The sequence below is a fragment of the Heteronotia binoei genome, chromosome 21 (genome assembly GCF_032191835.1).
Source record: "Heteronotia binoei isolate CCM8104 ecotype False Entrance Well chromosome 21, APGP_CSIRO_Hbin_v1, whole genome shotgun sequence".
NCBI lineage: Eukaryota > Metazoa > Chordata > Lepidosauria > Squamata > Gekkonidae > Heteronotia > Heteronotia binoei.
The window spans coordinates 141,162,913-141,189,245 of NC_083243.1; the positions used below are offsets into that span (position 1 = coordinate 141,162,913).

Genomic DNA, 26,333 nt, shown 5'->3' on the forward strand with positions numbered 1-26,333 from the left:
GTCATATTATGTGAACAGTATGGAACTGCATGGCAAGCAAGTGCTTATTACAAGTGACCTAGATATCATGAAACCAAAGAATTTCAGATTCTATAAACAGAGAAAACAAAAAGTTCACAGAATGGTCTGGGAGAAAAAAAAAATAATGTGAAATCAATATTCTGTCTTAGGTAAGCAGTCAAATCATGACAATACATCACTATTTATTAAGTGCTCTATGGTTCCATCAGGATCAGGTTTTGTTAACAATTTGAAGTGAAATAAGCCTGTTATCTTGCACATCACATTAAGTCACAGTGGCACATTCAGCTGTTTTTGAACTGGTGTCATGAAAGTAGATCAATTTCATGTCCTTACCCTCTGTTTAAAGATGGCTTTGTTCCTTTAGGAACAAATGTAACATTAAGCATAGTATATAAAAGAGAGATAATTCATCCTCCATCTTCCCTGAAGGGTAACTGTTATTAGCCCAAGATCTCAGGTTTCACTCTTACACGTGCCTATGTCTGTGAAAGTCCCATTACAGATATAGATGAACATTCAGCATATAAACTCATTCTTGAATTGTATTTTTCAGTAGCTGTGAATACTTGTTTTATGCTTTATATTCTTCCAGAATAGGCAGGTGTGTGAGGCTGGAATACAAATTAAAGTGTTAGACTAAGAACAGGGAATCCCAAATTCCCTCTACTAAGAAGTTCACCTGGTAACCTTTGACCAGATGAGCTGCTCCAGTCTAGTCTCCTCCATTCAACCTCCACTGTGAAAAAAACTCCACAGTATTTATCCATTGGACATAATAGAATCAGTCAACATTCCTGATGTACCTACTATAGAATTATGCTCAGATGAACAGGTGTCAACTGCTTCTCTGTAAGAGTCACTGCCCTAGATTACTTTTTGTCCAATTAGGAGGATGCCCAAATGAGCAATGCCACGCAGAAATATTAGATATGGTGGTTCAAAGTATTTAACTTCAGGTGGGTAGCTGTGTTGGTCTGAAGAAGTGGAACAAAGTTTGAGTCCAGTGGTACGTTTAAGATCAACAAAGTTTTATTCGAGGTAAAAGCTTTCCTGTGCATGCATACAGGAAAGCTTATTTAATAGTAAATGTAAATCTCTTGGCATGAAAGAAATAAAGTGTGAGCTTATAGAAATTCAGGAAACACCTTTTTAAAGCAAATTTTTCCACTGAAACTGACAAGGTATTTTTTCTGAACTTGGAAGAGTCACATTCTGGTCTAGTATGCTTTTGGAAGCTGTGCATTACTGCCTTTTATGCACTGAAGTACATTTCATCCAGTCTTGTTGCTTCTTTCCTTAAAAGGGGTTGGGAGGGATTGAGATACTGATTCTCTCTTTCCAATGCAACTAAATTAAACCTGTCCATAGATGGTGCATTTATTTCTTTAGTAGCATTTACACAGTCTGCTTTTCTCAAGGAGTCTCAATTACATTTTAGATACTGTGTTTCTGCTTTTTGATTGGGAACTGTGGGATTACCTTATACAGGCTATTAAGCAGCAGGGGCACTGTTTGAAGTCATAACCTGAAAAATCTCTCAGGGAGCTATTAAATAAGGAAGAGAGTTCTAGCTCATTTCTCAGAGAGCTGTCCTTTTCCTGATTCCTCCTACCAGTATTTTCAATAATACATGTTTTACTAATCAAAATAACAGTTAAGTAAAATAACTGAAGAAATATGCAGGAGAAGGGGTTGTCCATTTATACTTTTAAAAACTCAGCTGAAACATAATTAAAATATTTTAAAGTTAACTTAACCAAGTTAGCTTGAAAGCTGACTGGGTTCATAAATTCATGACAGCACTAGAAGTAATATATTTACCTGTAAAGTTTAAAACAAACACCACTGGATTGTTATTAAATGTGTAATTTAAAAGGCAAAAAAGGTCAATTTTTCAAAAAGAGGGCCCTGAAAGTAATGAACAACAATTGTTCCCCAATATCTAAATAAATAAGTGGGGGCTTCATTGGGCAGAAGACTCACCAATTGCAAAATGCTGGTACACAGCTTATAAGATTACTATCTAAAGCATGTTGTTTGATGGATCCCACTTTGGGAGGAAATCAAGGACAGGGAAGGTCTTCAAAAAGCCTCCAATTCATCCCTTCTCCCTCCATTTCTGAGAACTCAGGGAAGCACTAAGAACAAACAGAATAAAGATTTTACAGCCCCTGTTTTTTCACATGAACAAAACCTCTGTTTCTTATCCTTTAGAAGTGACTCTTTACAAAAGGATTTTTCTCTAGGTCCCAATGGCTCCTTAGGAAAAAAAATGTATAGAACTTCAAAGAGTCTCCAAAGAGATATGCAGTAAACTAATGCCTTTTAAATCAAGAACATAACTGAAAATACTGCAGAGTCTGAATCATTTTTATTATTCAAATTGTACCAAATTTGCATCAGGACAGTTACTTAAAATCATCTGCAGACAGATTCCACATAAGATGCAAAACCATCTAACAATCATGCAAGTCATCTGTAAAACACAGAATTCTAGACAGCAGTTGCTACCTATAAATATGCCTCTCATGGAACAAAGGCTGCCTAAAATTTTGGAAGTCTGTTGATCATCATCTATTACAAAATAATAGAATGATATATACTTTTCTCAGAATATTCTAGTCGTTATGTGGGAAGCAATTATATATGTGTGTGTGTATGTGTGCAATACAACATAAAATGTTAAATCTCATCAAATAAATGGCATATGAATGACTGACAGAAGTGGTTATGCAAAATTTATGTAGACTCCATGTGATGTGCAAGTCAACAAGGGACCATACTATTCTATATTTATATGTGAACAAAACAAGTGATGCTCCTATGGATCTTAAAAAACTGGATGAAAAAATCATGAATGGTAATGTATTATATAATGACTTAATTGCTTACCAAGGAAGTGCTGCTGAAAACCATTCCTTCAAGTGATTTTTGGCAATATGCCACATCATTTGACCTCTCTGCCACATTATTTGACCTCTCTGTATTTTTCTTTGCAAACTATGGTTGATTCTGATTATCCCTACAATTTTTAAATACATTCATACAAATTTTCTGGTAGAATTTATATTGTTTTATCCAAAACACCTCTCTCTCAAAAAGGACATGGTTTGGGTTCTCAGTACATTGCTAACCACCACTTTACCGCAACTTAATGTTTCAATGTAAGTGGTGAGCGGAAAAATACTGCATACATTTTAAATGGCTTAAAATTTAAGTTGTCCTAATAATTATATCCCACTCAAGTAGCCCAAGAAAAGGCTATCAAAGTGAGATTACAGTGTAAAATTGACCAATATTCTGCTATCACAGCAAAGTAGAACTTGCATACTCATCAAATACATCTGGTTTCAACTTTTCAAAATTTTGCTACTGCTAATATCGCAGTGTAAGATTACAGATAGTTCCAGGGTCTTGAGAAAACTGCCTGTAAACTACAACACAAATAAGTTTCAATAGAAAAACTCAGGATTCTTTTAAACTTGTCATGGATGTACTTCTGGAAGCAGATATTTCCCTCCTTACCTTCTCACTGAAGTCTTCTGACCCTGGAAAAATTAATGCTGTGGGTCAGAATACAGCTTTGTGAACAAAAGGTTATATGGCACAGGGAGTGGCATCATAGAGGGTGATCCAGTGAAATCCCTTTCTGCTAGCAAAGCAAGCTTTCTGCATAGGCATGAGTGAAGAGGTAACTTGACCAGATTCCCTCTCCACCATTCGGCACTGTATTTATTAGTACATTTTTACTCCACCATCGCTCCAATCATTCCAGTGCACAGTTCTCTCCCCTCTTTATCTCCACAACAGCTCATGAGTTAGGTTAGGTTTAGAGAGAGCAGCCAGCCCAAGGTCATCTTGTGAATTTTATGGCAAGTGGGGAGCTGAAGCTGGCTCTTCCAGGATTTGGTATAATACTTTAACCAGTATTTTGCACTAGTGTATCCATGGGACTTCACAGACTTCTAGCACTGGCTTTTCAAAGAACACAAGGACTGCCATGAGAAGCAGAAGGTGTGGAAGATCTCCATCCATTAGAGTATTTTAGACTTTCATGTGTGTTCATGGTTTGCAGGGTTTAATCCCAAGCACTTTAATAGGTATGTTTTCAAAGGCTTATCACAAAATTCCACTCATTACTACTATTCAATTTATATTTCATAATTTGTCATAAGCTTATGCTTAAAACTGTGATTATTTCAGCTTTAAAACATGTTTGAGGTAAGTAAAAACCTTCATGAAGTAAGGAAATAGTCAGAAAAGTACAATCACCAAATTTTGCCAGGGTTCAAAAGGAAGATGGTTCTCCTAACAGTAGTTTACTTTGAATAATATAACTAGCTTTCTTTCAAATACCTGTACTACATTATTTGTAGGCTTAATCAGCAGTGGGATGGGGACTCAGGAAGCTAGAATGAGTGCCTGAAACTAAAATATGGCATCTGACTCTAGGGCAAGTCTGAACAACTTGTGACTCAATAAGCCAGTGTAGCCTGTGAGATACATATACAAATATGTTGCTGGTGTCTGTCAGGGATTACTGAAGAGTAACTGTCAATTATCTGACAGGTCATTCTGCAAACAGTATGCTGCATTCCATTTTTTGAGTTGCAAACAATGCAAACCCAAGTTACGGCCACTTGTAATCAAATAGTTTAAAATAAAGTTTCTGAAGTTGTTTAAACATAGTTTGGATATACCGAACAGACCAGAGCTGAGTCAAAAATAAGCAGACTGCTTAACAGTTCCCCCTACTCCCTTAGTTATTATATGGATGTTTCATACATCCATTACCAACTTCTTAATTAAAGTCTTCTAACATAAGAAGGAAACCTAACCTTAAAATGACAGATGGAAACTTAACCTTAAAATGATAATGACAATTTTGAAAACATGTATATCAGTGTGAGTGTCCATGTACTGGATTTAGATCCTGCTTTTTCACCAAAGCAGCTCACAATATCTGTAAAGTGCAGCGTTCAAGATTTAAATTTTTTAAAATATATATTTCAATTTAGAGAGGAGTCAATCCAGCTGAACCAAAAGCAGGCCTGTGATGGTGACCTGGATTGCTGCCTTCTCTCCTCTCTGTCTCAGAGCAAATGGCCTTACACGGCCACTTAAGGTGAGGGAATGGATATAATATAGAAATATTAACTCAAAGTCTACATAGCAGCAGCCTCAGGTGGCTTTCTGCAGAGTGCCATTATTATATTTAACTCTGGGACCAGCTGAATATATTTTCTCTTGCCTATGAGCAAACAAATATAACACTCTCTCAACTTTTTCAGAGTTTATATAAGACTCGGGTAGTCATTTAAAAGCTCCTTTGTAATGTTATGTGCCTTTATTTTATTAAAGGCTCCATTTACACATGACCTTGAGGGAATGCAAAGCTACTGTCATCTCAGCAACTGCTAATGATGATAAAGCTAGACTACAATGCAAACCAAATGAAGAGACAGATCTGAATACTGAAAAGAAAGATTTCTTCTAGCAATACATGGCAATATAAGCTTAAATCCCTAACACATGCTGCTAAAGAAATTTAACTTCTATGTTGATTTGCAAAGTCAAAGGTAAGCAATTGGACATATTCTTAAGAACAGAAGGGATTCCAGATCTCCCATTTAATGTCAGTAGAAATTTCAAATACAAAACTTTGAGCACACAGCAAGAAGTAGCAACTAAAACTATTTTTGCAAAATATTAAACTATTAGTCATTATTTAACATCCATTATCTGCCACATTAAAAAAAAACAGGGAAATCACTTACCTCTAACTAGAGTTCTTTGAAGGTAGTATCCTCAGACTCCCTATCTTGGGAAGTGCTGCCTGTGGCAAGTTACCTCAGAAGGAGACTAGCAAGATTTAAAGAATTTTGCATTACCTTCCATGAGACCTATTAGCGCATGTGTTGATCCCATCAAGATTGTTATAACCTCTGAGCCATGCCTCCTCACCTATTCTCATCTGTGGATCAATGGAGGATACTACCTTCAGAGAATTCCATTTAGAAACAGGCGATTGTCCCCCTTCTCCAAAAGCAAGTATCCTCCATAGTTCCCAATTGTAGAAAACTAGACAGCTAAAGCATTTTCTTTTATGAAGAACCACCTTTGCAATTCAATGTAGGACAAAGAGTGAGGTAGCTCAGGTAACTACAGCATCAACACAATTTCCAGGACAAGAGCTCTAGCAGTAATCTGACACATATAAATGATTCTCATGTTTAGACAGAACAGAAATAATGCTGCTTGAACTACACTGAATGTAAGGGGTGTGATATCCATGCAAGTTTCCCATACTTATATATGCGACACAAATGTCCTTTAATATTTAACTGAATGCTTACTCCTTGTATCTCAGAGAAAGTTTTTAAGACAGATCTTATTATGGCACTTTTAAAAATACACAATGAAGAAAATTTATCCAGCTATTCTCCATTACCTTATAGGTTTCTCTGCCAAAATACAGAGCAGCCATTTAAAAACCACAGCAAAAAGCAGAACGGAAAGAAGCAGAACTATACAATCAACCAACTATGATCAAACTGAAATTAAAATGATTTCGTCTATTACCAAGATACATAACAATGGCATCAAACACAGGGACAGGGGAGTGCATTCCAAAGTTACAGGAAAGCCACCAAGAAAATTCCATCTCTTGTGCTCTCCTGCCTTACCTCAGAAGGCAGACGGACATAACTGGTCTGACTCGAAGATTGCTACGTACAGGAAGGTCCACATAGTGGCAGGCTGTCCTTTAAGTGTTCATAAGCCATGCAAAACTAGCAGTTCAAATTGAGACTAACAGTGAACAAGCAGCCAGTGAAGATCTTTCAACAACAGTGATATGCTGCCAGCTAAGGTTCTGTTCTGCCTTCAAGGGTAGATTCACAGCAAGCACATTAAACCACATAAAGCACACCTAGGAGGTGACAAGATTCTGGGTTTCTGCAGCCAAATCATGCCTTTCAAGAAAGTCTTTGCTGATGAACCAGCCAAGCTGGATGCAAATATTTCATGTTACAGATGAAATCTGAACATCCATCTGTAGATCAGGATCTAGTCGTACTCAGTTGCCGATATGCTTCTCTGGGGGGAAGGGGGGAATCATCCAACAGTAACACAGCATTATCTGGTTTCAGTTCCAGTATACTAGTCCTCCTCCAATATCTTATTGTAACCAGACAATGGTCCAACCACACCTGAATCTTATGATAAGACAGAGTCATGTGACATCTGCATACTGACTGACGCATCAGACCATTACATCAGAGGAAGAAAATTGTCAGCACCAGTTTCTTAAGTAGCCTGCCTTCATTACAACTGTCAGCATCATCAAAAATCACTGAATATATTCTTTCTAAGAACCTAGTGGCATATCAACAAAAAAGAAATACTGAACTCTAAATGCTATCAGGAAGAACATAATGGTACATTATTACCATGAAGTTATTTAAACAACATGTGTATTCCTTAAACATGCACTAGTAGGACTCACTGAATGGTCAAAAGCCTTCTAAAACTTGCTAGCTGGTTTATTGCACAAAAAACAGAACCCAAGATGAAGTGTGTAGGATACCTACCTTTTAAGAAAGTTATATAACTGTTGCATTAATGTGTAATTTGTGTATAGATGCACTAGCAGTCAGTTTAATAAGTACACACCACACTTGCAAAAGCTTGGCTGGAGCCATAAGGCCGAATGACCAATGGAATATCAAGGTATGTGTCTATTCTCCAACTCTCATATCCACACTCCAGACATCTTACGTAGTCCTTCAGCTTTCCTTGATAGAGCTGATTTATGAGATCAGCCTACAATTGAGAGAAATCATATTATATTAGCATGGCCCCCCCAAAAATCTTTAAAAGTTGGTTCTTTTATTTACACCATTATGTAATATACTTTCCTACAGTATATAACTCTAGTGAATTTATTTATTTTGAACTGTTCGTTCATAGGAAGAAGAGAAGTTCAGGATGTCTGTGTGGAATCTAACAATAATTTTCTTTTAGTCAATCTATTATCAATGGTCTTTTATAGGACAGAAGAGCATTAATAAATCAAAACCTGAACTAAATATATCCCCACTTTGTAACTAACCACAACTGGAAAATTAACCGGCTAATACTTGGAATTCCTGAGATCTGGGCCATCATTCTGGGACATGACATATAATTCAAGCAAATCAGAGAGAGAGGGTAAAGAATAACACCTCTAAAGGTATGCATCCAACATAGATATTTACCAGGCATAGTTACACCCAGATCTAGCCATCAAAAAGGACAGAGCTTAAGACAAAAGTGATATTTACACCAGTCACATAGCTAGTTTGAATGTATAGATGTTTAAACTGATTCTATATAGGTGCAGTACCTCATTTTTGCTTGCTATTCTGCTCTCTCTCAGGCCATTCCTGGAAACAGTGGCAATTTTTTTTGGTTGCGAACAATGGCACTATAAGTAGACAGTGCTGCAAAGGGGGAAGGAATGGAGACAAGCTCCACACTTGCTGTCCCTTCCCCAGAAATAGGCAGTCTGTTATTCTTGAAGTGTGCACACTACAATCAGTCACACAGAAAGACAGCCAATATGCAAAACAATGAGGCTGAATTGGAGTTCCCTTTAATGTTCCTAAAAGCATTTAAGTTGATAATATTTGGAATTCCTCACATCATTCTGGGACCTGTCACATAATTCATGTCATACAATTCTGGACATGTCATATAATTTTGTGCTCTACACTGTCTTAAGAGCATCATTATTCCAACACAAATCCCCTTCCCATAACCAACCGCTATTATCCCTGGGAAACTTCTTGTGAAACAAACTACATGGAAGATGGAAGTCATCTTAAAAGAAAAATGAAGTACGCAGGTGAGGGAAATCCTGCCTTTCCCTCAAAGAGCTGCATCATTTTTACCCTATCCTGGCTTACATACATTAGCAAAAACTTAATGAAGGAAAAATACTATACAATACAATGCAATGAGATATGGCATGAAAGGATGCAGAATATAGCTCTTCTTGCCCAAATTCCCTAATCTGCAATTTTAGACATGGACAGGGAAACTTATACATATGAGAACTCCTAACTGATTATTGCTTGGACACAGGGTGGATTGATTTAAATATTTACTATAAATAATTAAACATTATTTCAATAATTTGAATTATGATTTAAATTTATCAGTCCTTGGGACAAGCAGTAATAAACAAAGGATTTGATGTAAAACAACATTTCCCATTTATTAAATTTAAAAAAAGGTAAAGGTAGTCCCCTGTGCAAGCACCAGTCGTTTCCGACTCTGGGGTGATGTTGCTTTCATGTTTTTATGGCAGACTTTTTATGGGGTGGTTTGCCATTGTCTTCCCCAGTCATCTACACTTTCGCCCCAGCAAGCTGGGTACTCATTTTACTGACCTCGGAAGGATGGAAGGCTGAGTCAACCTCGAGCCGGCTACCTGAACCCAGCTTCTGCTGGGATCGAACTCGGGTCGTGCGCAGAGCTTTGGACTGCAGTACTGCAGCTTTACCACTCTGCGCCATAAACACTACCTAAATAAAAGTACTTGCCAATTTGTTTCTAAAACTTGCTGGTTCAATCAATAACTGTTATTCCTTTTTAATCTACTTCATTACTACAAGTATGAAATGTGTTATACCTGTTCTGTTTGCTTCCATTTTTGTTCCAAAGCATCAAACATGACTCTACAAAGTTCCTGTACATCGTGCTGCTGCCATGCTGTTGTAAAATAAAATTGGTATAATTTAGTGAACTAAGTGAAACCTACTTACAGGATTTTGACAGCATAATTTCAAAAGAGCAGAACAACAATATTGTTCTCTAATTTATTTTTGCATAAGACCTTGCTGATTTCAGAATAAATATTCCATGTCTTCCACTTGGCTAAAGCCTTTTTCCATACATGTTCATTAACTGGTTTTCCACTATTACAACTGCAGAAACATTAATAAAGACTAAAAAGAGCAGCTTTATATTGTATTTCTAATACATTTTCTGTTTTGGCTTTAATAATGTACTTTAGCTTATATTTTAAAGTTAATCATCAGGCCTCAAAAAAAAGTAACAAATAACATTTGCTATATAGTATAAAATTCACTGTAACATATAAAGATTGTGTGCTACAGAGATATGGCATATGCTGAGTAGGCAGTTCAAATGGAAGTATATAAGTAAGAATCCTATGAGTTATGACTCCAATTATCAGCAGAATGGAGAAATAAGACTCAATTCTAGGTCTTCTGCTCCAAAACCCTTGAAGCTCTACAAATAGTAAAAACAACTATATAGCAAAGATCAAGTAGTCAGTGATCCCTTCAGTTCACTGAATGGTAACAGATCACCTCAAAGTAGCAACTAAATTTTAACATTACTGCCGTGTGTCACTTCAAAATAAAACATTTTAAAGTAGTACCCAGAATTCTATACCAAAGCTCGCAATACCTACACTTTTAAAACCTTGTTATGTTGAGCGACTTTTCAAAAAGCAACTTACTAATGAGCTGGTTTAGGTTCTTTATTATGCACATATGCACATTTTCAACAAATGATGTCACTTTATGTTTAGGTTAACCTGATTATAAGTTTAATCAAGCATTTAATTATTTGTATGCACACCTTCACTACTATCCCACCCAAAGCTTCGTGTAACATCTGTAGTTTCAATTGCTCTCTTTTTGCTTGTCTGTAGTAAAACAAAAAGCCTTTGAAGCTGGAAAGGGATGCTTGTCACTGGATCTTCTTCGGATTCCTCAAATTCCCATCTATTAAAAATAATTATTTAGTATCAACAATTAATTTACAGGATATTGCTCTAAAAGTCTCTAGCATACATTTATTTATTAGGCAATAAAGTTATTTATGTTAGCCAGTAATTTTCAAACTGTGTCCCAAGGAACTCTTCTTAAGAGCATCTCAGTGAAAGTATCAATAATGTAGAATAATCTGCCAGAAAGGTTATATGCCACCACTACCAACTATACCCTGAAGAGTGCAATGGAAAGTGATGCTGGATGTGCTCTAGGGCGCCTTCTTGTTCAGGTGGAATGTCAACAAGCCTCATCAGGCCTGGCAAGCATTATGCACCTAATGTACCTAAGTCTTGTGACAAGGTACAGAACACATCATAGACCTGAAGAGCTTCTTTAGTGGACCAGTAAACATGAAATTCATTCACTAAGGTATAAAGTTTGGAGGACACTAACTTTAAGTATCTGTTACAGCCTCATACAGCCTTGTTGGAGATGACTTTCAGAAATTCCAATGTACAACTGCCTGCTTTCCAAACCCTGCCCAAAATGTCCACCAAACCTTCTAAAACAAAAGTGGCTCTCTCCCCTGTCATAATAAACCGGGCAGAGCAAATTGCTTAAAGCATTAGTTATAAACTGTTCATGAATTGCAACCTCCCCATGAAAAATGCAGCTTCAAGAAAGTTCTGGGTGTCTCTAGGGCACACTGTTTGAGTCAGACTAAAAATTACAACAGCCATATGTCCATCCCATGGTCACTGACATCATTTTAGAAGCAGACGTTCTTTAAAAATTACCATGAGATCCCAAACCAGATGGGGTCTTGTTCACCCTCCACTATGCCTTTTCAAGTTCTAAGACAGCCATGGGGACTGTTTCAGCAACTAAAAAGTGTGTCACACACCCAATCCAGATTGAGGCCTTGCAGCAAGTTTTCAAGAACCACAACTGCTTCTAAAATGACATTAGTAGCTATGGAATGAACCTGTGACCATTCTCAATTTGGTTCTCAGTTTAGGCAGGGTAACAGAGAGGTCCATCAGATTTAACCTATTACCGTTTCAACAGTTTGCAAACCATATATCATGCTACTAAATGCTCTGCAGTATGCCACAGAAAACAGACAGAGGGTCTTCCTGAAATCAGGAAGCTTCGAAACCGTGGCCACAGTGCAGCACAAATCCTTGCCAACAACTTGGATTATATCTGGAAATTTGCAAACCTACTGGAGGAAATGTGAAAATGCTTGAGTAAAACAACCCAAATGCCAAACATTTCTTGCTATGAGTGGCACACCTGCAACAGATGATCAAATGAGTGTTCTCATGAAGGTGCCTTTCTTAATTGTGTATCATCAATTGCACTCTGTCCTTATTCAGTGAAACACAAGAATATTGTAGACCTAGACTTTATTGGGAAACAGGGAAAACGAAACCTGTATGAAACCATGGGCAATGTTTCCCAAATATACTGTTATGCAACTTAAATCAGATGAAATATTTACATGGCTAGAAAGTCATCAAGGATCCCTGAGACTTTTTTTGCCCAATATTATCTTTGCAACTTTGATTGCCAAACTAAAATGAGACATTCCGATACCTGTCTGTTGTCTTTGTAATTAGTAAACTTCAGGGGGTTTCTAGTTAAGTCAGAATGTTTTTTTTTTTTTTTTAAATCTTCAGGTGACTAAAAGAATATATATATTTGAAAGGGGGGGAACCTTGGCTTATACTTATACACACAAAGATTTTCAGTACCTTTTTCTTTCTCCCACTATAATATTGTCACAATAAATAATAAGATTTCCATGCATTTCTACAAATCTCAGAAGTTCATATACTTTCTCATGAACATGTTAGAAATGCAGAGTACAAAAAATATTGATGACAACAGCAACAATTCATTGGCTGTAATATACTTACTTATATAATGCATTTCTAAATTCTGGTGTCATGAAAAGAGTTTGTAGAAGGCTGTTCAAATAGCAGGTCATTGCTTGATTTACTAGACCCACATATCCTAAAAAAGAAGTTTGATTTTTCATTAGTGCTCCTCAAAGTGAACTAAAAACGGATGGGAACACATGCTAAGTAGCTTGCCAGGATGCATCCATAGTACAAGGGACGGTGGGGAGGGACGGTGGCTCAGTGGTAGAGCATCTGCTTGGGAAGCAGAAGGTCCCAGGTTCAATCCCTGGCATCTCCAAAAAAGGGTCCAGGCAAATAGGTGTGAAAAACCTCCGCTTGAGACCCTGGAGAGCCGCTGCCAGTCTGAGAAGACAATACTGACTTTGATGGACCAGGGGTCTGATTCAGTATAAGGCAGCTTCATATGTACAATGAGCACAGCTTGACTTACAAAACAAAACTTCCCAACTTCTCTTCTATCATGATGTAATCTTCCTCAAAATATTGCCCTAGGGATCAGGATCCCCATTAACAATGCTAGATATGATGCAGAAATCATTAGCGGAAGAGAAGAATCAACAAAGAAAAACCATACACTCCCAACAGCTTCCAAAAACAGCAAAATGCATAAGTATTTTATTCTCTTCTAGCAAAGTGCTCTATTGCATATTACAGCAGAAAAGCTGGTTTTTATACTCCACTTTTCTCTACCCTACAGAGTCTCAAAGTAGCTCAAAATCACTTTCCTTTCCTCTCCCCACAACAGGCACCTTGTAAGGTAGGTGGGGCTGGGAGAGTTCTGGAAGGTCACCCAGCAGACTTCATGTGGGGGAGGAGTAGCGAATCAAATCCGGTTCTCCAGATCAGAGTCCGCTGCTCTTAACCACTACACTACACTGGCTTTCAGATAACTCCATTTACAGAAAATAAGGGATGGATCCAACCCCTTGCGTTAAAGATGAAAACTTAGATCACTTGGGTAAAAATAACTCTCATACCAAAAAAGATGAGTGATACAGAGTAGTGAGTGGCATATGAAACATACAACTGCCTTTTGACTGTAGGAGGACTTGAAACAAAATCTGCCTCAGGCAGAAGGGGGTGACCAATATGCAATCGGAGTAATTCGCGACAACAACCCTACCTATTAGGGACAAGGGAGGAAAGGCACAAAATAGGGTGTGATTCTAGATTAGATGCAAAGTGTCCCCCAGAGAGTGCGGGTTCGTTTAAGCAGAAAAGGGGAGCCTTGGAGTTCAGTCTTGCAGCAAAAAGATCCACAATTCCATTGTGCAAAGATGGGGAGAGATAATCTTGATAAATTGACCACTCATGAGTGGATTCTCCTAATCTGCTGAACACATCTGCAGTGATATTTTCTAACCAGAAACATGGATGGCCAGGGGACACATGTGGTTTGCAATTGCCCATCCTCAAATGACAGTGGCTTCCTAACACAAAGGGAGGGAGGAGGTACCCGTTTGTTGATGTAAAAAACTGCTGTGGTGTTGCTGGTCTCTGGACCACCTTGCTTGAGTAGCAGAACTGAAAAAGAGTTAAAATCCTTCATATTTACTTGGACAATGGATTTTCCAAGCACATAAGCAGTGGATTCTAATTATTTTCATGATTGCCACTGGAATTTCAACTAAGGGTCATTTTTCAAAGTTCTTTGAGTTTTGTAAGAAAAGTTTAATCTAGCTTGAGAATCTTCATTTTGCATTGGCATGTTGCTATTTATGGCCACAATAAAGTTTTCAACAGTTACTGGGACTTAATAAGGACTTTTACAAGCCTCTTGATTTCTTTATAATAAAGTTTTGTATATGAGATTTGTGACTTAGTAATACTTTAAAGAATACTGAATATAATTGAAATTTATAGTAGTAATTTCAGTGCAATACTGTTGCATGTTTCTTCTGTGTTTTTTTGTGTGGCCTTCTCTCATATGGTCATTAATGAGCCCACTGAGAAGCTGGGGGACATGATCTGCAGTATTTTGATTGTTAGTGCCAGGCAAACAGGAGATGGAGTGCATGGGATAGCTTGTCTGCTAACCTCCACAACAGTCTTCGGAACTGGTTCCGTCTAATCCGATTTCTTTGGTTGTGGGTGTCTAGTGGTTTCGCAAAACTTGATAGATATTTCAACTTTGACCTGTATTTCCTCAGTGGTTGTTTCGAAGACCACCTGATCAGAGCATTCTCAGGTGTCCCGGAATGTCTATGGTTTGAGTCCAAGCTTGGAACCAAATGGGTTGAGACCACCAACACAGAAGGCAAGAAAGATGGTTGGAGACTGGTTGGAAGTCAAGAAAAACAGGCTGTTGAACCAGGGCAGATGTTTTTGCTGTTGGGTTAGCCAATGTAGAGAGAGCCTTTTCCCATAAAGCAGCTTTAAAACAAGAGGTGCAATTGGCCTTGGTTTTGGGAGTAAACTGCTGGCAGATTTTACATGCCAGAATGTTATGGATCTCACCAAAACACGAAAAACAGATGGAGTGCTCATTTGTTCTTGTTATCTTCATCAAACAAGATGAGTATTTCCTGAACAACAACATATTTTTTTAAGAGAGAAAGAAAAAAGAGAAGCTAACTAAGAAGTGTTCTTCTCTGGCAGCAGTAAAGAGACAACTGAGGGAGAGTGCAGAGCCCCTCCTTGGAGCACTTGACAGTTGAGCAGGAAAACAGCTCCAGTTGGGAGGGGCTCTTCCTGCTCCATTACTAGACTAGCTATAAAATCTTCCAGCAGCTAGTCTGCACATACTCATATGGGACTGCACAGGACAACAACAACTTCAAAAAAGGAGAGTTATGAAGTCACTGCACATTCTTAACAAAAGCTCCCTTATCTACACCCCACCTTTGGGGGAGTAATTTTCTGTCCATTTTCTGCACCAATTTTAATAGCATCGCTGCCATTTTGCCCACAACACAACATAGTCGCAGCACCCGGTCTGGATGCACTCTCTCCTACTAATACATAAGTTCTCCTACTAATACATAATAGGGGAGGGATGGTGGCTCAGTGGTACAGCATCTGCTTGGTAAACAGAAGGTCCCAAGTTCAATCCCCGGTATCTTCCAACTAAAAAGGGTCTAGGCAAATAGGTATGAAAAACCTCAGCTTGAGATCCTGGAGAGCCACTCCTAGTCTGAGTAGACAATACTGACATTGATGGACTGATTCAGTATAAGGCAGCTTCATATGTCCTTTCTAACAAGGATAGAGTTAAAGCATTTTTATTTGCTGTAGCTTTTATACAGTGAAAAATAACAAGCAAGCCATCATACCTGTTTCTGATTTATTCAGAATTGATGAATAGGAATAGTTCTGACTGACATAATCATTAGAACAACCAACAGAGCCTTCTCGTGGTAGTGGACCTATAAATCGGTCCTGATTACAATCATGTTCTCCGCTGGATTCCTCCTGAAAATTGGATACATTGTTAGTGTAATAACTGGATCAATTCATCTACCATATAGTTACGTCAGAGTAAAATGGCTGGCTGGCCTGCAGCAGAAAATGGAAATCAAGTTACCCATAGATAAGGTAAGGGTACTTGGAAACGCTATACACATACTTGGAACAACCTATACACAAGCATAAAATATGACTTTGTAAATTAACTGAAGGGCGGGGAGGGGGAGGACAGCCTGATGAAGACTATATAAGCATCAAAACAACATTATATCAGGAACAGAAATCAGTTAAGGGGAAAAAAGGAAGATATTAGCCACTGCAAGCTGGGGGGATGGGGTTTCCAAACTGTGTCCTTGAGTTTTTAATACTTATACAAGGAATAAAGTCTGTTGTGGAGAAAAATATAACGGGCTCTAGAAAGAGGCTCTGGGTGAGTGCCCTCCTTGCTGTCTTCCCACCCACCCAAGTGAAGGCATTCACTCCCCACCTGCACCTCAAGGGGAGCTGTTTTCTGCCATCTGGAGAGCAGATGGCAGAAAACAGATGGCAGAAAAATTATTATTGTAATTCTGAGTGATCTTCAGCCCGCACCTGGAGACTGGCAACAGTTGTTCCCTAGGAGGAAATGGCGTTTTACCTGTCTGAGGTCCCATCCTTCCTCAAACCTCACCCTTTCCAGGCCCTGCTCCTTAAATCTCCAGGAATTTCCTAACCTGAAGTTGCCAACCCTATCTCCTTCCCTTTATCCACTCCCTCTGACTTCAGCTTTCCATTGCCTTCGCCCTCCATGAAGCCTCTACAAAGGACAGTCTTTCTCCACAGGGGGGGGACCAAACATCTTACAACATTCTCTTTCCCTCCCTTTGATCTGAACAACAACCCTGTGAGGTAGGTTAGGCTGTGACTGGTCCAAAATCACCCAGTCAGCTTCCACAGCAAGAACCTGGGTCTGGCAGATCCCACTCTGAAACTTTAACTTCTATGCCCTCCTCAAACTCTACCTCAGAATCTCCAGGAATTTCCCATCAACCTGGAACTGGCAGCAGTAGTCAGGACTGGCCACAATAGGTTCTGCCTCAAAGGCCTTTAGTGATACCTTTCAGGCCCAGATAGCAGCCACTGACAAATCTGCCTTCTTCCACCTTAGGAGGGCAAGACAGTTGGTCCCCTTCCTTGAGCGTAGCAACCTGGCAACTGTGATCCATGTGACGGTGACCTCGAGACTGGACTACTGCAATGCCCTCTACATGAGGCTGCCCTTGTCTCATACCTGGAAACTGCAGTTGGTGCAGAATGCGGTGGCCAGGCTGCTATTGGGTCTCTCTATATGGGAGCACATACAGCCAAGGTTGCAGGAACTGCACTGGCTGCCAATAGTATTCCAGATTCGCTACAAGGTGCTGGTTATTACCTTTAAACCCCTATATGGCCGAGGACCTGTCTACCTTAGGGACTGTCTCTCCCTACATGTTCCCCAGAGGGTACTTAGATCTGGACGCAGAACTTATTGTCGATCCCCAGGCCGAGGGAGGCAAGACTGAAGTCTACTAGAGAGAAAACTTTCTCAATTGCGGCCCCCTACTGGTGGAACCAACTTCCAGAAGAAGTAAGGACCTTGCTCAGTTCCACAAGGCCTGTAAAACAGTACTATTTTGACTAGCCTTCAGCTGAATTACAGTACAAGAGGATGCCCAACATCGCTGAATATATTGAAATTGAAATTTATACTAGCACCAAAGCTGTTTTAAATTGTTTTAAATTATTTAACTGTTTTTATTAATTGTTGAAACTCCAATGTTTTTTCATTGTTTTATTGTTTAATCTTGACTGTTGTGAGCCGCCTTGAGCCTGCTTCGGCAGGGAGGGCAGGATATAAATCCAAGGACTAAATCAATATTATAGATACACACCCAGATATTGGTTCCTATGATAGTTTTTACTCCGTTGTAAAGAAGCACGTTTGCTATACACCGGCACTGCAACATAGTAAGGAAACAAATAACAGAACAAAATAAAAGAAAAAGGAAAATATATCTTGGTAACTTTCTAAAATTCTTACCAATACTATTTGAGGTTGTTCTCCATCTTTATCCGTCAGATGTAGAAAATTCTTTTTTCCCGGCTCAAAACCAGAATCAACAACAGATTTATCACTGGATTGATTCAATAGTGTCTATGACAAAACAAATTTCACCTTTGTGTAAACAAATTTAATCATAGAAAAAAATGGCATAAAAACATCTTTAGTAACTGAAGTACTTTTTTAATTCCATGAGAGCTGTGTGTCAGAAATAGAGATCCCGACAATAAAACTAAAAAATAGATTAAACATTTAAGTGCTAAATAATAGCCCATACTATTAAAGCAGGGATTCTTCTCAAAGCTTGTTTGGTCTGCATTTCCAAGGTTTCATTATAATATAGGCTTCATCATAAAATGGCTGTCATGAGGGGGCACTTCAGTATTTTTTTTCTGAAGGCATGGTGAATCTACCCTTTGAGTCTCCATTCTTTTTTTTTTCTGAGAATGTAGACTCAAAGGGTAGATTCACCATGCCTTCAGAAAAAAAAAATACATTCAGAGAAGCATGGGTGCTGGATTTTTCCTAATCCATTCTTTGATTGATACTTTTCAAATAAATCTTCAGTTAACTGAAGTGTTCAGATTACAGTATGAAAGAGATCAAAAAATAGAGTGCAAAAGCAGGCCTCAGGGAAGACACTGATGGGCACCATAACTGATGAGTTTCAGATACAAAACAGAACAAGATTTTCATAAGCACTAATGAATGTATGCACTAATTCCCACTTCATACTACAGATCCTAATATTACAACTCAGGCTCATGCTGTTTCTGAAAGTGTCTTGTTTCACAGAAACTTCTTGACAGAGGCAGTCTACATCTACTGAATCTAACCGTAAACTTTAGGTAATCATTCCGTAACTTACCTGATAATACCTAAATGTGTAAATATACACAGATACTCAAGAAGCATAAGAAAAACAGATTTAATACACTCCCAAACTATAAACATTTTAAATGGTGAAGGAAAAAAACTACAAATAAAATAATTGTTTTTACCGTATCAGCAACATTGACTCCATTTCCCCAGATTAAATCAAATGTCCCATTAACATAGCCCACTTTGGAAGCTACATCCTCAAATAATTTTTTTACTGGAGTGGAAGCTGGCAAGTTCAAAGTGATGCGTTCATTCACTGTCTTAGAATTAGTAGTATCTTGTATTATACAAAGAACTCTAGGTTCATCAGCAGCACTTTCAATCTGCAATGAAAGACAAAAATAATTTTAATACTTTCTATTCCACGGTTTGCTTTAATTTATGTTCAGTTGATCAAAGCAACATGTACAAATAACATCTCTTTATAAAGCCAGATTGCAAATCAGACTTTTTAACCTTCTTGTTAGAATCAAACCAATGAAGCTACATAACAGAAAGAGCTGCAGTTCCATCAAACCCTTTGCTAAACACCTTGATTAGCCAAATATTATTGCTGTATACTATTTGGATAAAGAAAATTGTTTGGTCAGAAGAGGATTCATCCCATCTATAATAAACTTAATGATTGTTTTACTAGAAGGTTAAAGGGAGTTTCTAAAGGCAGTTAAGTTCACATAATCACTGTTCCAAAAATTGCATGCTTCTTTCTAAAACAAGGTCATGTTATGCCTTCCGGCACACCCATCAGAACTTCTGCTGTTTATTATGTATTATTAGACAAGGTTTACCAGGACATCCTAATCAGCAAACTTACACTCCAAACCATAATGTCTTCATTGTTAAATACAAGATCCATCTCAGGAACCTGCAAAGGCTCAGGACTGCAAGCCACCTTACTGTCTTTCAAACATCTCTTAAGACACTGAAAGCTTTTTAGCTCCAGAGAAATTTACAGTACCTCCAACTTCTATCACTGAAAGGGGGGGGGGGGTAAGAAAACACCTAAATATCATACTGCTCCCAAAGATCTCAGTGCAACGGGGATGAGCTCCCTTCCTCAAAATGAGGAAGGAAGGAAGGAGCCTGACCCTGCAGTTTCACTGGATGCTGAAATACTTCTGCAGCCCAGCAAGCCATGACACCTTATTTCTAAACCGGTATCTTTTCATTTGGGTCCACTACATTAGAAAAAAAAAATCAGTATTTCCCAAAAAAATCCCAGATCCCAATATCCATATGGATTTTTCGGAAATCTCAATTTTCTCCAGGTACAAGAAGAAAAATACTGGTTGAAAGACAAAGCCAGCCTGATCTTGTGGCTGGCTTGGCTTCTTGTGTAGCCTGGTTTAAACTGGGCTGCAGGAGAAGCTTGCTCGAGGATCTGCTGTGTTGCTGAGAGATTGCTCCTTGTGGTTCGCAGATCTTGGCCAAGATGGCTTCTCCTGCAGTTCGGTTTAAACCATGCTGCACGAGAAACCAGCCCTAGGATCTGTGTGCCACTGGGAGACTGCTCCCCACAGCACACAGACCCAGGAGCTGGCCTGGCTTCTTGTGCAGTCCAGTTTAAACTGGGCTGCAGAAGCCAGTCCCAGGATATGCATGCCATCTTGAGATTGCTCCCTGTGGCACAAATATCCTAGAACTGGCATGGCTTCTCCTGCAGTCCAGTTTAAATCGAACTGCAGGAGCAGCCAGCCTTAGGATCTGCTATGCCATGGTTAGCAGATTGCAGAGTGCACACTTTTTAAAAAATGGTATTTTCCAGTTCAGGTATGTTGGACAATAAATAAAAAATAAAAATCTGGGTTTCAGAAAAATTCTGGATCTCAATATTGTATTCGGAGCTGGGTTTTTTCAAAAACCCTAATTTTTTAAAGGTCCAATAGACACAAGAAGAAAAAATGGGGGGAGGGGGAGTAGCAGCAAAGCTGCAGAAAAAATAGCTGACTAGTGGAGCAGACTGCTTCACATCTGCTGTTTTTCAGGCTTTCAACAGGGGGCATTTAAAGAAACTGCAGAAGACAGCCCAACAAGCAGCTTACCCACATGGAGCAGTCTCTCTATGAGCTCACCTGATCTTTGGGCTGGCTTCTCCTGTGTCTCATTTAAAAGAGTCTGCAGGAGAATCCAGCCCAAAGCTGACCCAGTGGACTGCTCTACTTCCTGCCTGCTCAGCTGAGTTTATGGCTGGCTTCCTGTGAAGCTTCATTTAAACATCGCTGCAGGAGAATCAGGCCCAAAGCTGACCCAGAGGGAAGCAATCCACTTCCCACCAGCTCAGCTAGCCCTCAGGCTGGCTTCTGCAGTCCCTTTAAAGAGACTGCAGTAGAAAGTCTTACAAACACCTAAGAGGCAGAAGCAATGTGCTCCAGCCTCTTCGCTGTTTTTTGGATCTAGCCCCAATACATCCAGGATTTTTTTTGGGGGGGGGGGGGATTTTTAATCGGTCGTCCCAAAACATCCTGGAAATAAACAGGTTGCTTACCTGTAACTGATGATCTTCGAGTGGTCACCTGGGCAGTTACACTCTTGGGTTCTGAGCCGTGCTTGTATCCAGCCTCGGAGATTCCCATAGCAGTGTCAGCGTTTTTTTGGCGGACTTTTCTTCCAGTTCTGGGGAGCAGGCAGCTACTGAGCATGACTAGAACTGAGATGAAAGCTTCACCTGTGCTCAGTTTCTTCCAGCCACCGCCAACAGTCCAGCAACAGGTAAGTAACATAGGAAAGCCAGCAGTGGGGAAGACTGGGCGGGTTGTGTGTGACTTCACAGGTGATCACTCGAAGATCATCAGTTACAGGTAAGCAACCTGTTTATCTTCTCTGTGGTCCCTGTGCAGTCCCACACTTGGGTGATTAGTAAGCTGCAGTGCTCAGATGGTGGGTGCTGGCAGGTAAGTAGCAGACCTGAAACCAAGCAGAGTTACAGCCACAGGTATACCTGGATACACAGGATGGAGCCTCATTGGAGAACTGAGTGGAGGACAGCTTGACTGAAGGACACATCTCTTTGTGCTTGAACATCTAAAGCATAGTGCATTGCAAAAGTCGAAGCAGAAGACCATATGGCAGCGGCACAAATGTCTTCCAAAGGAACCCCATGGCAGAAAGGTGTGGAAGTGGCAACTGCCCTAGTGGAATGGGCTCGGAGAACTTCAGGTAAGGGTTCCCTAGCAAGTTCATAGCAAACCTTAATAGCTGAAGTAACCCATTTTGAGAGATAATGAGATGTGATTCTTGCATCACGATGGGGTTTTCCATAGGCAACAAAAAGCCTTTTTCCTTTTTGAAAGGAGCATGTGCTATCCAAATAACAGTCTAGAGCACGACATACATCCAACATGTGCATAGTTAGTTGAATCAAATCTTTAGGATTCTAGTAAAAGGTAGGTAACACCGTCACCTGTGAAAGATGAAAAGGTGAGATGACTTTGGGTAAAAAGGTAGGATCCGGTCAGAGAACGGCTTTGTCCTTATGAAATACTATGAATGGAGGGTCTGAATGAAAGGCGCAAATGTCACTGACCCTTTTAGCTGATGTTATGGCAGCTAGAAACGCCAGGAAAGTAAATTAAGGCTACTCGATGCCAGAGGTTTAAAAGGCTTGCCTGTTAACGGAGAGAGTACTAAGGAAAGACTCCCAAGATGGCATGAAGGATTTGTCATTCCCTTTAAAAAGGCTCTGGACATTGGATGAGAAAAAACAGTGTTAGAGTCAATAGTAGTGTGAAAGACTGAAATAGCAGATAGATGTACTTTTAGGGATGGTGTGATAAGTCCCAAATCTGATAAGATAGAATATCTGCCAGAGGTAATGTAAATGGATTTAGGGAATGGTTAGACACATGAATGGAGAAATGCTTCCATTTTGATAAGTAGGTACGATGTGTAGAAAGCTTTCTGGAGTGCAGAAGTACATTCTGGACAGCAAGTGGAAAGTCTAAGGCTTGAGTCTCCAAGTGGTTAAGCAGAAAAGGTTCAGATTGTGGTGAACCACTGCCCCCTGCTGCTGGGTTAGAACATCGGCCCTTAATGGGAGATGTTTGTATGCACCTTGAGACGGTTGTAGAAGTGTGGTGAACCAAGACTGGTGTAGCCACCAGGGGATTACAAGAATGCACGAAGTGCGATCGATTTGGATTTTCTGGATCGTCTGTGTTTTCAGAGAAAAGGAGGAAACATGTAGCAGGTTACTCCTGATGAGTGATGGAAAAAGGCGTCGCCTAACAGTCCCTCGTTTGGTGCTCCCCTGCTGAAAAGGATTCTGCACTTGGTGTTGGCTCGGGTCGCAAAAGCATTGATTTGTGGCCATCCTAAATGTGAAATATGGGTTCCAGATAGGACCACTCGTGGTTGTTGGCTTTGGTCCTGCTCAGTATGGCCGCTTGTGTATTGAAGGAGCTGGGCAGGTGGATGACTGTCAGGAAGATGTGCTTAATGCACCATCTCCACTGATTCAGAGCACGGTTGCATAATTTGTTGGAAACTGTGCCACCTTGTTTTTTGATGTACTATACTATGGCAATATTGTCCAATGCAGCTTGGACATGCTGATGTGCCAGATGCAAGATGAAGGACTTGAGGGCCCAATGAACTGCTAAGATTTCCAGACAGTTTATATGAAGGTGATTCTTGGAAAGTGACCACATGCCTTGAACCTGAAGAGTGTCACAATGGGCTCCCCAACCCAACAGCGAAGCGTCCGTCGTCAGGAGCTTGGAGGGAGGAGGAAGTTGGAAAGACATTCCAGCTGAGAGGTGACTGGTGTTGAGCCACCAATGGAGGGAGAAAGTACTACTGATGGAGGAAAGGAAAGGCACATGTTTTGCGGATCCTTGTGAGGACTGAAATGATGGAGAAACCAGACTTGTAATGGTCTCATGTTGAGATGAGAGTAGGGAACCACTGAGGTGGTTGCTGCCATAAATCCCAAAAGACATTGAGTTGAATGAGTTGTCTGATTGGGATTGCTGAGGAAAGAGTTTATCATGGTTTGAAGGATCTCCATTCTGTCCATTGGGAGGTAAACCCTGCACACATTGATGTATTTATAGCCTTGCACCTATGAACTGAAGAGACAGAGGGAGAAAAATGCAATTTTGCTAGACTGAATGAAAGACCCAAGGCCATCAGAAGATGCAGTGTTGTCTTAATATCCTTTGCAAGTTGATCTTCCGAGGGGGATGCAATCAGCCAGTCATCAATGTATGGGAAGACTTGGACTGAAGCTTGATAAAGAGCCGCTGCTATCACTGCCATGCACTTCGTGAAAACTCAGTGCTGTGGAGAGTCTGAGGGGAAGAGCTCAGTACTGGTAATGACTCTAGCCTATGGTGAAGCAGAGGTAGAGTCGATGATGTGGACGAATGGTTACATGAAAGTATGCTTCTTGAAGATCTAGTGATGCTAGCCATGAGTCTTTCTGTAGTAACTGCAAAATCGTGGGAAGGGTGATCATCCAGAACTTTCTGCACTTGATAAAATGATTTTAAGTCTCAAAGATCCATAATGGGATGTTTGCCCCCATCTCTCTTTGAAACAATAAAGTAGCGAGAGTAAAACCTGCTGTTGAATAGGGATGGATTCTATTGCCCCTTTGGATAATATTGCACGCACCTCTTCTTCGAGGACCAGGGATGTTGGAGTCGGTAAGAAGTGGTGCTGCCGCGGTATGTTGTCGACCTCGATGGCATACCCCAATTTGATGATAGTGAGAACCCAGATGTCCGTTGTTATGGTCTCCCATTGATGTTGAAAGGGAGAGAGTCTGGTTCCTAGGGCAGGGGTGAGGGTTTGTTTGTTTGTTTATTTTATATCCTGCCCTCCCCACTGAGGCAGGGTGGTTGCAGAAGAAGTACCGGAGGGATAGGAAAGTCAGAGAGACTGTTTTGATTGATGAGAGGGACGTTTTGTTTGCTGTCCCTTTGGCTTTGTGCTATAAGATTACTTAGATGTAGGGTAGGTTTTCCACTTCCAGGAATCATTATTGCGGGGTGTGTAGGGCTTGCGTTGTCTGGAGGCAGACCATTGACAAGGCTTGTAAGACCTGGTAGAGGTTGGGGTATTGACTCCCAGGTGCTTTGGCTTTTTGCGGCTGTCGTCAACAGAAGAGAGAACCTGGTCAGAGGTGCTGTGGAATAATCCCTCTCCATCAAAAGGTAAGTCCTCAATTTTGGCAACTAAATCCTGTTGAAGGGTTGTGGTGTGAAGCCAGGCATGGCGGCACAAGGCAACAGAAGTAGCCATTGCTCTAGACGAGCATGAAACAGCATGCTTAAGTGAATTCATCTTTGTCTTGAAATTCGAGATAATTCCTGAACTATCAAATTAACTTGTTGTCAAGCAGAATCAGGGAGCTGTTAAATAAATGGAGTGAATAGGTTTACCAGATTAAATGAGTAGGCAGCAAAATACACTAAATAGTTATGGAGTTTGGTCAAAGTGGTGACAGTAAAGTTTTTTCCCCAGAGTATCCAGTTTTTGACCTCAATCTGGAGGGGTGTCGTGATGGTTTTGATTTTGAGGCTGACTGTATGTTCACGGAATCTGGAGCTGGGTGAGCAAAAATTTTGCTTCAGATGGCTGTACCCTGTAAAGGGATTCCAAACTGTAAGGCATGGATGGAATGGAGCCAGGCTTGTCCCAGGCCTTGTGTAGAGTTGCCAATGAACTGGTAACATGGGCAACAAAGTAGATGTCAACCCAGTGTGCTGCAGCAGTGAAAAGAAGAACTCTGTGCTGGGGATTCTTAGGAAAGGAAAGGAAAATAGAACCACCAATATTATAAAGCCCCTGTATAGATCTACAGTGCAGCTTCATTTGAAATATTATGTACTGTTATGGTCACTGTGTCTCTTTTCTGACTCATTTGTTACAAGGGTCAGAGCTGGCATAAATGTCATTTTGTTGGGTCAGACCATGTGTGCCATAAAATGTAACACAAGATACCAGAGATATAAGCTTTATAAAGGTGACTTCAGATGTCGAATGATAATAGCAAGCTTGATTGGATTAGGTGATATGCAGACAGCTGGTAGACATGGAGATACCAGCATTGGTAATGAGACAGGAAACCTAGGTCTCAATTTGCTCCAGGAGAATCCCACCCACGAGGATGCAAAGAATAAATCTACATAAGTCTGAAGATGTGAGCAGTGATTCATGACAGCTCTTTCATATTGCTATTAAAAACCACAACATTCAAAAACCAGTGGAGGGACGTTTTAACCT

The 26,333-nt window shown here is 39.9% G+C and overlaps 1 protein-coding gene across 4 annotated transcripts in view; it reads right to left on the reverse strand.

The window, feature by feature from the left end:
- The window catches only part of USP47 (ubiquitin specific peptidase 47), a 103,899-nt gene that overhangs the window by 54,891 nt on the left and 22,675 nt on the right, over window positions 1–26,333 (reverse strand). For all 4 annotated transcript variants that reach the window (XM_060263031.1, XM_060263032.1, XM_060263030.1 and 1 more), the window contains 7 exons: window positions 19,226–19,429; window positions 18,204–18,317; window positions 16,012–16,150; window positions 12,734–12,830; window positions 10,678–10,823; window positions 9,701–9,780; window positions 7,699–7,848 (listed from right to left, as the gene is read on the reverse strand). In XM_060263031.1, coding sequence (XP_060119014.1) covers window positions 7,699–7,848; window positions 9,701–9,780; window positions 10,678–10,823; window positions 12,734–12,830; window positions 16,012–16,150; window positions 18,204–18,317; window positions 19,226–19,429 — 930 coding nt within the window. The remainder of the gene's footprint in view (window positions 1–7,698; window positions 7,849–9,700; window positions 9,781–10,677; window positions 10,824–12,733; window positions 12,831–16,011; window positions 16,151–18,203; window positions 18,318–19,225; window positions 19,430–26,333) is intronic.